This window comes from Papaver somniferum, unplaced genomic scaffold, assembly GCF_003573695.1.
Source record: "Papaver somniferum cultivar HN1 unplaced genomic scaffold, ASM357369v1 unplaced-scaffold_21, whole genome shotgun sequence".
NCBI classification, from domain to species: Eukaryota; Viridiplantae; Streptophyta; class Magnoliopsida; order Ranunculales; family Papaveraceae; genus Papaver; species Papaver somniferum.
Genome location: NW_020631041.1, coordinates 10256946 through 10268352, shown reverse-complemented (window position 1 = coordinate 10268352; position 11407 = coordinate 10256946). Strand labels below are relative to the sequence as shown.

Here is an 11407-nt window from a genome sequence, read left to right as displayed (position 1 = left end):
CTTGTCGACCTCAATAAGAACATCCTCGATAACACCTCGAGGGATTTTAACAGACCTATCAGCTAACTGCAGTGTCATCTGAGTAGGTTTCATTTCACCAAGTCCTAGCTGTAAGTATACATGGAATGGCAGTAAGTTCACACTGGCTCCTAAGTCAAGTAAAGCTTTTTCTACCCGGAAGTTACCTATTGTGCAAGCAATGGTAGGAGAACCTGGGTCTTTGTACTTTGGAGTTGTGGTGTTCTGAATGATTGAACTTACGTGACTAGCTAAAAAGGCTTTCTTATGGACGCTAAGTTTTCGCTTTCGCGTACACATATCCTTAAGGAACTTGGCATAAGCAGGAATTTGCCTAATTGCATCTAATAAGGGAAGGTTTATGGTAACTTGCTTAAAAACCTCCACTATGTCATTAAAGTTCGATTCCTTCTTTGTTGGTACTAATAGCTGAGGAAATGGGGCTCTAGGCCTAAAATCAGACCTTTCAGGAACCGAATTCACATCATCAGAAACTTTATCAGTCTCTTCAGCTACTGGTCCTGAGAGGTGAGATCCTGAGGGGTGAACTACAGTATGTTCACTATCGGGCATGGTTACCTTATTGTCTACAACTCTACCACTTCTAAGGGTTCTAACAACATTCAATTGATTCGATGGTTTTGCACCTAATTCATGAACTCCTCTAGGGTTGGGTTGTGTTTGACTAGGAAACTTACCTTTTTCTCTCAAAGAATCACTTATCAGACCAACCTGGGTTTTTAACTCGGAAATAGCCTGACTATTTTCTTGTCCTATCCTGTTACTAGCTTGTAGACTCTGTTCTACGGATAACTGGAATTTTGCAGTTTGCTGAGTTAACAAGGCGAGAGATTCCTCTAAACTTAGGATTTTCTTATCTGACTGATTCTGAAACTGAGCTAGTCCTGAAGGATTCTTAGTATAGCCAAAACCTGGGGGAGCATTAGAATTACTAAACTGACCTTGACTTTGGCCCTTAGACCACGAAAGGTTCGGATGGTTTCTCCAACCAGGATTATAGGTTTCTGAATATGGGTCAATCTTTTGACGGTTATCAAATCTAGTGTTATTATAAAGAGCATTGGCCTGCTCTTCAATATTCTGGCCTTCCCAAAAAGGCTCCACTCTACCACTAGTCTGGCCCACTTCTAAGGCTTCTAACCTTTTTGCTATAGCAGCAATTTTGGCATCTGATTCATAGCCTCCTTCTACCCTATTAACGTTTCCTCTACTTAAAATTGTTTTCTGGGGTGCCCTACTATTTTCCCATTGCTGGGTTTTTTCGGCGATTTCATTAAAAAATTCCATCGCCGCATCAACAGTTTGGTTTTCAAATCCACCAGTGCATAGAGACTCAACCATGGTCGTTGTGGAATAATCTAAACCCTCATAAAGGATCTGAACTAGCCTAACCTTTTCTAAACCATGATGAGGACACTGGGATAATAAATCATTGAACCTTTCCAAATACCTATATAAAGATTCTCCCTCTTGTTGTGAAAATGTGCATATTTGCGTCCTAATAGACGATGTTTTGTGCCTAGGGAAAAACTTATTGAAAAAGGCAGATGTAAGTTGTTCATATGTCTCAATTGACTCGGAGTCCAAACTATACAGCCACGACTTGGCCTTATCTTTCAGGGAAAATGGGAATAACCTAAGTTTCAAAGCATCATCATCTAAGCCTCTAATTCTTAGAGTACTACAAATTTCCTCAAAATCCCTAACATGGTAATAAGGGTTTTCATTTTCTTTCCCTAAAAAGATTGGGAGCATCTGTAAGGTCCCAGGTTTCAGTTCATAGGGTGCCTCCGTTTCAGCTAACTTAATACACGAAGGACGGGTAGTCCTAGTTGGATTCAACAAAGCTTTCAAAGTTGCCATTTCTGGCGCTATCGGAGCAACATGGATTCTCTCCTCAGTCAAAGAACGTTCAAAAACAGACTCTTCAAAAGCCGGACTTTCTAGATTAAGGTAATCGAGACGCTTCGAACTACTAGGTTTCTCTTTAACAAATCTACCTAGTGCGTCTCTTTTACGTTCAGGCATACAATAAAATTTTCTAAATTGGAAAGTTAAGCAAACACAGATCAAGGCCGACTCAACCAAATCAAACCTATTGATTTCTAGCAAACAAAAAGCATGATGGCTCCACTTAGATTGTTTCTAGACCAGCTTCTAATCCTTCTAACGGGAATTCGTTACAATTTAAGAAAACCCCTCTGGAATCAATCCAAGTTAACGTAAGTTGAATAGAGGCGAGGGAAGCTCGGTGGAGCTTTGATACCCAAGGCCTCACCGGTATTACAAGGCGGCGCAGTCACGCATTCAACTTACAGATACCGTCAAGAACTTCGAAGTATGCTCAAAAGAGTAACCAATATTTTTCAAATGACTTTCCTGTTAAGCTCGTTACCCTATCGGTCTCGTTCTAGTCAAAATTTTAGGCTTAGGTTCACGTAGGTTACGTGTTCCTAAAGCGGGAAAGAAGAGAACGGTGATGAAATCCGAACCCTTATCTTGTATGGCCAGGCCTTGCCCTTTACTAGAAAAATAAATGTTCGTATTCAGTCCTCAACATATATGCATACGAAGGAGTCCAGTAACTCGCTGACAGGGGATTCACGAGTGTTTAGAATCTTACCTCCCGTTCCAGACGGGGGATTAATCGGTTGTAGTCGACTCGGGCCACTGACTCCGATGTCTATTGTACGAACACAAGGTGCAGAGACAATATCGTAATTGTCCTCCTTCTCTGCAAACAATTTATATTTAAAGTACCCTTCCGTAGGGTAATAAAAAAAAATAATGTCCCAAAATCCAAAAGTCCAAAAAAATAAAGAAAAATTATAAAAATAATAAACCCTCATATAATTTTTTTTCTAAAAGAAAATAAACAAACCCTAAACTAAAATTTTCTAAAATAAAATTGTCTTCTTTTCTGTTCTTTTTGCTTTAATCTTTAGCTCCAAGTCTTTATGAAATCACCAAACTCCTTGAAACAATTCTCTTTATGATCCAGAACCTGTAGACATAAGATAAATACCCCAAAACATAAAAAAGGACAAAAATAATAAAAAAATAAAAAAAATAAAAAAAATCTAAAACCCTAAAACTAAGTCCGCGTCGGCGGCGCCAAAAATGATGTGATTTGTAGATAGTGGTAAAAGTGGTTCGATTCTCAGACTTGTGAAGGCTATTAATTAGACTTAAATTCTAATATTAAAATAGTAAACTCACTAAAAATTATAGCAAACTCAATCAAAGATGATATCAATACTAAAAGAAACACCGAGGCTAAGATTCCACTATTTTCCAAGTTCAAAGTGATTAAACCAATACTTATATTTATGCAATCTTCTCGTTCAATTTGATTCTAAAATACTGCAACAAGTAGATTTTCAAAAGTACTAATTGTAAATACCAAGTATGAAGCATAAAGTCTTAAAACTAAGCATACTCCATCAAAATAGATCACAATCACTCAAATAAAAATCATATTCAATAATAGTTCAAGGCAAATAATCATATAATTATTGCAAATAAAAAGATCAAATAGAATATACCACTTTTTGTTGGAAAAATAGCTTCCTCTATCGCCTCAGCAATGGGGTTTAGCTCCTCATATTAATCATGATCTCAAAATATGTGTTTGTTGCTCAAAAGATGATTAAAAGAGTGAAAAGTAATAACACAGACTGTTTGCAATAGTGTATTGGTGTTGCAAAACAGCTGTTACAATGGAACTGTTACAGAAAACTGTTGTAAGTACTGTTGCTTTGTCGCTGATTTTAAGACCCTAGAATACGACTGTCCTGCACAGCTTAATGTTCTTCAGCTGTTAAACAACGACACTGTTCTGCGACAGTTTCCCGTGCGTCAATGTTCTTCGCGTTCTTCCTCTTCAGCAGCAGCAGCAGCAGAAACAGAGTTTGGTAAAGCTCTGATTTCTTCTTCTCTGGCTCTCCTTAGGTTCCCAAACTCTCGACACCTCTTATATATGACCCAAGACATCTATTTATATCAAAAATACCGATTAAATCTCTCCAAAATCTCTTTCCTTCTCTTCACGATAAAGTTGCGGCAATTTCTTGTTTTAGAATTTCTACGCGTTTCTGAGCTTTCCTTTTTATTCTAAACTCTTCCTTAGATAGATAAAAATCTTTGGGAAGGTTTACATCACTTTAATCTCTCTAAAATTCCCTAAAACAGGTCACACACGTGACTTTCCATATTTTCTGTTGTGATAAAAATCCGTCAATTGAGCCTAGTCTAATCGATTTAAACACCCATATCAGATTCCTAGACCCGTAAGGAGTCTATCCTATGAAAATCAGAGGTTTAATCGACCTCAAACTCCTCCAAATCAGGAACCCTAAAATCTGTTCTTCACTGCACCTATTTTCCCGCCAAAACCTGGGTTTTGAAATGTTGAAGATGGTTGCCCCTTATCCAGGGTAGGGGTGCGATTAGCAGCTGCCTGGAAATGGGACGCCCCTTAGTAATTAGGTTACCTCTTATCCAAAGTGAGAGTCCGAATAGCAAATGTCCTCCGGGTGCTTTCCGACAACTTTTCGAGCCAATTTTTTCCAAAAATGTTTATTAGCCAAAAATACTCACAAATAAATAAAACACCATAATAAGTACAAAAATGAGCTCTAACAATATATAGAATCGAGACAAATCGGACACAAAAATGTGTCTATCAGATACCCGAAGGCAATGATGAGCCAACCCCCTGAAAGCCCTTAGAGACGGCATTGCAACCCACTCCAATTTCTAAGGTTCCTAGTTCCATAAATAATGTTCAATGATTTGTGTTCTCATTGGAGACTTGTCACTCCTTTCTTGATGGTGGTTTCGGTGAGGAATAAGCCTTCTTCATCAGAGAAATTCTTTCTTCTTTTGCTCCCTCAATATTTTACACACTAATAATCTCAGAAATCAAAGAAAGATATCCTTTTTTTGCTCAAGAATTAAACAAACACAAAACTATACACAAGTCCTACGTACGAATATGATACCCTAAAACATTGTTTAACACGTGCTCTTTTTATTGCCACCACCATTTCATTTTTTCCACGACACAATTCTTAAAAAATTAAGGGAGAACGCGGCATATATAAAATTTACAAAAATGGTTTATACCAGAATACAAAAAAAGAAAACCAATAACGATGTCAATATAAATAAGATTTTTTTTTTGAAGGTATAAATTAACATAATTCTACAATCAATTTGGCACACGACATATTTTAAGTCTAGATATGAAATGATAACAACATTATTGTTTAACGTCTTACTTAATGGAAGTAGAATAAAAAATGATGATTTATATTATTTTCATTTGAATCTTGTTATTAATGATATATATCGTTGATATTATGAAAATGTACAATTTGGAAAGTCAGTGTGTTTTATTAAAATTCTGTCAAGATGATGCGTTCCTTTAAATTTTTTGGAAAGTCAGTGTGTTTTATTAAAATTCTGTCAAGATGATGAAAATGTACAATTTGGAAAGTCAGTGTGTTTTCATTTGAATCTTGTTATTAATGATATATATCGTTGATATTATGAAAATATACAATTTGGAAAGTCAGTGTGTTTTATTAAAATTCTGTCAAGAAGATGCGTTCCTTTGAATTTTTTGTATAACACTTTTAGATTGTGATTGATATTTGGTATAGATTGGTGTCCTAACGAATGTTGTTGAGAAGATCTATAGTTGAAAGTCTGAAAGAAATGAACCCGTTAAACCATTTGGAAGGCCATAAGTCCACCATTGCTAGAAGTTCGGATAGTCTTTCTAGTAAGGAAAGAATCGAAAAATGACTCAATGTGCTTGTTCGCAGTATTTGATCATTCATCATATTTTGTCGTAGAATAAAAATCATTATTCTTTCATCAAGTTGCATGAATCTCTCGACTTTGATCACTAAATAACTAAAATCGTAGTACGCTCGATTCATCAGGTTTTGTACCACTTCAACCTACATAAAAATCACTTCGGTGCGTCTCGGTTCAGATTGTTATCATTCACTCGGTAACATTCAGTACCCCACTCGTTCAAGTTGCCGAAAGGGAGAATAACAAAAATAAATATGAAGGATCAAAAGATTTTATTTTCTGCCATTCTCTTTCTTTCTACATCAAGTTCAAAGAATATCTCAATATATAATGAAGAAATGATAGTATTTGGTTGTTTTATTATAGGTTTCATTTTATTTGGTCGAAAGAGATTATTAGGTTAAACTTTTAAAGTGACCTTTGACGCAAGAATGAAGGTTATCCAAGAATAATTCCAACAAGTTATGAATCCTAACGAAGTCGTTCTTCTGAAATCAAAGACCAAGAGTGATTACTTAGGATCAACTTCAAATTTGTATTGAATCTACAAAAGATGAACTGCAATGTCAAAATAAGTATTGAATCTACAACATATATGGAATGTTGGATTATAATGTAACAATCAACCGAAATGCCAAAAATAAGTGATAAAACTATCGAAATCGCAAAATCCAACCAGTATTTTTGTTCAGACATATATTTACTGTTGGATCAAACTGTAATTTTTTTCTTCATCTAGTTCTTATGTACAATCACTTGTTTTACCGTGTCGTTAGCTTGTGTGCTCTCTTATACATTTCGATCTTTGTTCTCGGCATCATTGAACCAAAATTTTAAGATCAATTCTTGTTTGATCATATCTCTAGAAATGAAAAGGAAATCAAATCATAAGAAAAAACCCTAATTATAACTAATCAATGAAAGAGACGCTAACCTGCAGATGGTCGCAACTACACACTCAATCTCCACGACGTATTTCGGTTTCGGATCTCACAGATTAGCGAAAGAAAATGAGGATTTGATATTTATTGTTATATATCCGCACGTATAGAAAATAGGGGTATATGTGTAATTTGATAATTATGGACCCTAAAATAATATTAATTTCCGATTGGACCCTATAATAAATAACTATATGAGTTTTGGACCAAACAACAAATTTGTAAGCACTAAATCCTCCCAGAATCAAATCAAATGGGCTGAAAATGAGGTGTTTTACTCTACAAATCCACTAATAAAATGATATGGGTTAAATCAAGGGACGGGCTAAAGCCTTATTTGGCCCCTTCATAAGCCCGTCCCTAGTAAGATCTCTCCTCATTCAATTGAAGATCAAGGCAACAACAACTCCTCTCTTTTAAGAAAGAAAAACAGGTGTGAGAAAGGGGTTATCTATCCATCGATCAAAGATTCATCATCATCATCCATCATCTCATTATTAGTACCATTTCTTGTCTTTTAATGGATCACCAGTTTATAATATTAGCTTAACAAAAATATTACTAAAAAAACCCCACAGAGACGAAGAAGAAGAAGGGAGAAGTAGAAGATCCCAACAACAAACATACAGTAAGTTTAAGTTGAATATAAAAATCACTCTTCTTCTGACTTTAAATATTATACTCTCTTTCTCTTTTACACTTTTGAGGCAAAAAATAAAAAATAAAACTTGGGGTTTTTCCCCCTTTTCACGATCTTGATCAGGAACATGGTGGTGCTTGTGGTTGGATCCATCGCTCTTTGAATCGGCAGCTGCGGTGGTGGTGGTAGTGGTGTACTAGTAGTAGAACCTACAATCGAAGGTTTGCCTCCCTTTTCTGATTGATTTGATTCGTTTAGTTTTTTTCTGAAAATAAAAATGCAATCTTTTTCTCTCTATTTTTGATCATTTTCTTAATTAAATAAATGAAAAAGATCCTTTCTTTTTTGGGTTTGTTTCAGAAGATCGAGATTGTAAAATAAATAAACTAGATTTACGGTTGATCAGAGTTAAACCTGACCTTGTTCTGTACTGAGTCCATGGCCGTTCCTGAGAACAATGCTGCTAGTGATGATGCTGTTGATCAGTCTTCTGTACAAATCAAAAAGGTCCAGCAGCAACAGCAGACTGAAGCTCCCAAAACCAATCCTACTCCGGTGGGTCGAGGAATTACCAATAATCATCACAATCAGCACCATACCACCAATGGGAATAATGGGGGTTCTGTAATTCATCAAAGGAATATGAGGGAATTGGAGGAACTCCTCTCCAAATTGAATCCAATGGCTGAAGAATTCATTCCTAGCCCAACTTCCCTCTTCACTGCTAAGTTTAACATTGGAATTCCCAATCAATACCCTCCTATCAACTACAACAACAACAACTTTGTGCTGACAACACCAATGCCGATGATGCTCAACAACAACAATGTCAATAATAATGACAACAATGTTGCTGCTTCTGCTGATGGTAGGCGCAAGAGATTTAGTTACAGTCAAGGAAGGCGCAAAATGAACACTAGGACAAGAATGGCACAGCGAGAGGATGTTATTAGGAGGACTGTGTATGTCTCTGACATTGATCAACAGGTATACATATGAAATTTGAGATTCAAGCTTCTCAATTTAATTTGTGTTGTTATTTATTGTTGTATCCTGATGTCCACGAGTAACTTTGCTTTGTCAATTAGGTTACCGAAGAACAGCTTGCAGCACTCTTTATCAATTGTGGACAGGTAATTGGTCATCTGTAGCGATTGTGTAACTTTTCTCATCACGTCCGTCCCTCCAATGTTTCTCTCTGAACAAATTTTACACCTTTTGAGCTGCTCAAGGTTGTGGACTGCCGGATATGTGGGGATCCTAATTCTGTTCTCCGCTTTGCTTTTGTGGAATTTACTGATGAAGGTGACTTCTCTTTACTTTTGTGTTTTTTCCTTTTAAGGTTTTGTTAATTCGATGCTATTTCTGTTGCAGTCTTATACGTGACCCGACCACTGATGATTGTTTTGGTATGTTTCTATTCCAGAAGGTGCAAGGGCTGCCCTGAGTCTCGCAGGAACAATGCTTGGGTTCTATCCAGTGAGGGTGCTGCCTTCAAAAACCGCAATTGCACCTGTTAACCCGACGTTCTTGCCCAGGGTGAGAAATTGCTTCTGATATTGTCCCTTTCCTTTTCCTTTATGGAAATGCTTATTGTTGTGCTTATCTTTCTTGTCAACGGATTGAGTGAAGTTAGGAAGTGATAGCTGTATTAAGTATCTCGTGCTGTTATATTTAAGTATTTCCATTAATATTATTTTGCCATAAATTTTGTACGTACACAATCTACCAGTACCCAAGTGTTAATGCGACTCATAGCAGCATTTGCATCGTTCTTCCCAGTTATCATCTTACAAGTGTTAGTGCTCTATGTCGTATGATAAATAAATGTTGGATGTAATATACTTATTGACATGTTTATAACTTGAGGTTGACTTTATTTCCGTTCCAGTCTGAAGATGAGCGCGAAATGTGCGCTAGGACCATTTATTGCACAAATATTGACAAAAAGGTCGCCCTTCAATTTCCATTTTTACTGGTTTAGTGTACAATTTGACTGTGGAAGCTTTTATCTGACTTTCTTGTTAATCTCAAGTAGATTTCTCATGCTGATGTCAAACTCTTCTTTGAATCAATCTGTGGGGAGGTTTGTTGCTGCCACTTTAAGAAATGTTAAAATTCTCGCTTATTGGATCTGTTGGTCTTACCTTTTAAGGAAAAGTTTTCACGAGACAACATGTACTTTATACAGGTTTATCGCTTGAGGATTCTTGGAGACTATCGTCATTCTACGTGTATTGCTTTTGTTGAGTTTGTTATGGTAATTCTCCTTTTTTACGCCTCTGCTTGATTAATTTACCTTGAATATACCGAGCCTTATAGTTTGAGTCAAGTATAGATTCAGTTCTTAAAGGTACTGGGAGTATCAAAAGTGATACTTAGAGAATCTAAGACATCATATACGTAAGCAAAAGAACTTGCAAGTCGTCTGGTTGGTGTAGGTCTATCCCCGAAATTTGGTCACAGTTTAAGACACAGCCGTCAAAACTAAGTTATGCTTGTTTTTCATGCTTCCTCAGATTTTTGTTAATAGACTTGTTTTCGTTGTATTAAAACGATCAAGTTTTGAAGAAGTTCTAGACTTTGCTGACACCACAGTTTGTTTGAAAGGTATGTTTAAGCTAGAGAGCAACACAGACTTTAGAGAACTGAGATGAATTGATAGTTTTGGAATCCGATACTAGGGCCTGACTCTGAGATGAATTGTTGTGCTGCCAGCCAAGAATGCATCCGATGGAAAGGTCTGTGATGCACTATCTTGTGCATCATTTGTGAAAAACCTTTTGACATAAACGAATTAGGCTTCTTCTGCCCTTTAACTTTTTGACTCTGATAAAAAGCCTAATATGAGTATCCAAACTTTTTTTCTGCTTTCAGGTCCTGCCTTTTATTTTTCATTTACCTCTTCGTTTTTGCATTACAGAAAAAGCATGTCGTGATACTATTTTGATTATGTTCGAGTTATTTATCACTTAGTGATATCATGTCAAGCTCATAGTAAACATTGCACATGGTCAATCACAGTGTAGTTTTTCTCTGTTAACTCAGGCTTATTCCTTAGACCAACTGGTCCAGCAAATGGATGGCTTTTCTTATGGTTTTTATTCCTCTTGCAGGCAGAGAGTGCTACTGCTGCTCTAAATTGTAGTGGTGTGGTTCTTGGGTCGTTGCCTATAAGGTCAGTTGATTTTGTTGTTGTTCTCCCACTTCCTTGTCTTTTTCGGGTTGTGTCAACTTTCTAATCACGGTTCTTGTCATCCTGTATCCAGGGTGAGCCCATCAAAGACACCAGTCCGCCCACGTCCTCCTCGTCCGAACATGCACTGAACCATCTTTGCAGGTCTCTGAGACAGATGATGCAGCTACAGAAATATGATTATCTATGCATATATTTATAGAGAGCGAGAAACATGAAGACATATACACTAGGGAGTTTACTACAGTTATTCCGACTTTTTTTTGTTCTTTTTCCTGCTTCTAGCACCGTAGACGGGATGAAACTTCGAGTTTTTGGGGATATCATTTCAATTTATTTCTCAATGCACATTAAATTGACATCAATCAGTATCCGTAGAGAAAAACTTCCATCAAAGGAACAGAGGTAGATTCTGTTCGGTTGGTTTTATGAATTATTGTCCTGTCGAAAGAAAAATGAATTATTTCTGTTTATTTCATGGACCTGTTGGATATATGCTTGATATGTTTCATCATATTCCACGGATGGTTTAATCTTGATATGCTTGGATTCAGTAGTGGAGGTTTTAGAGGGTGCAGCAAGGTTCAACTTGGTAAAGGTTATGTAGCAATAGAATCCAAGCATTGGATAAATTACAATGACTTGTAAGCTGTAATGTGTATCACATTTTGTTGAGTGTAGCACTTGTTAGAATTTGACAGTTTAGAGGTAGTCACTTCCTTTTCTCTCTATCCAGCTTTGCAAGTTGATGTCCAATTCTTGTAC

General features: G+C 36.6%; 1 protein-coding gene and 1 pseudogene across 4 annotated transcripts; both read left to right on the top strand.

The window, feature by feature from the left end:
* The first annotated feature begins 1438 nt into the window (after positions 1-1438).
* On the top strand, positions 1439-1538 carry LOC113340394 (annotated as a pseudogene).
* Positions 1539-7207: 5669 nt separating this feature from the next.
* On the top strand, positions 7208-11337 carry LOC113340056 (polyadenylate-binding protein-interacting protein 11-like). 4 transcript variants are annotated; one of them, XM_026585270.1, is made up of 11 exons: positions 7208-7434; positions 7570-7667; positions 7810-8433; positions 8535-8579; positions 8679-8751; positions 8873-8985; positions 9338-9397; positions 9485-9532; positions 9638-9706; positions 10563-10624; positions 10716-11337. In XM_026585270.1, the coding sequence occupies exons 3-11, from the start codon at positions 7885-7887 to the stop codon at positions 10771-10773; spliced, it is 1077 nt and encodes a 358-aa protein (XP_026441055.1). In that variant the 5' UTR covers positions 7208-7434; positions 7570-7667; positions 7810-7884; the 3' UTR covers positions 10774-11337. The 4 variants fall into 4 exon arrangements, with proteins under 4 accessions (XP_026441055.1, XP_026441054.1, XP_026441056.1 ...); XM_026585269.1 differs by having other exon boundaries at positions 7209-7434; positions 7807-8433; XM_026585271.1 differs by lacking the exon at positions 9485-9532 and having other exon boundaries at positions 7209-7434; positions 7807-8433.
* The last annotated feature ends 70 nt before the right edge of the window (positions 11338-11407 follow it).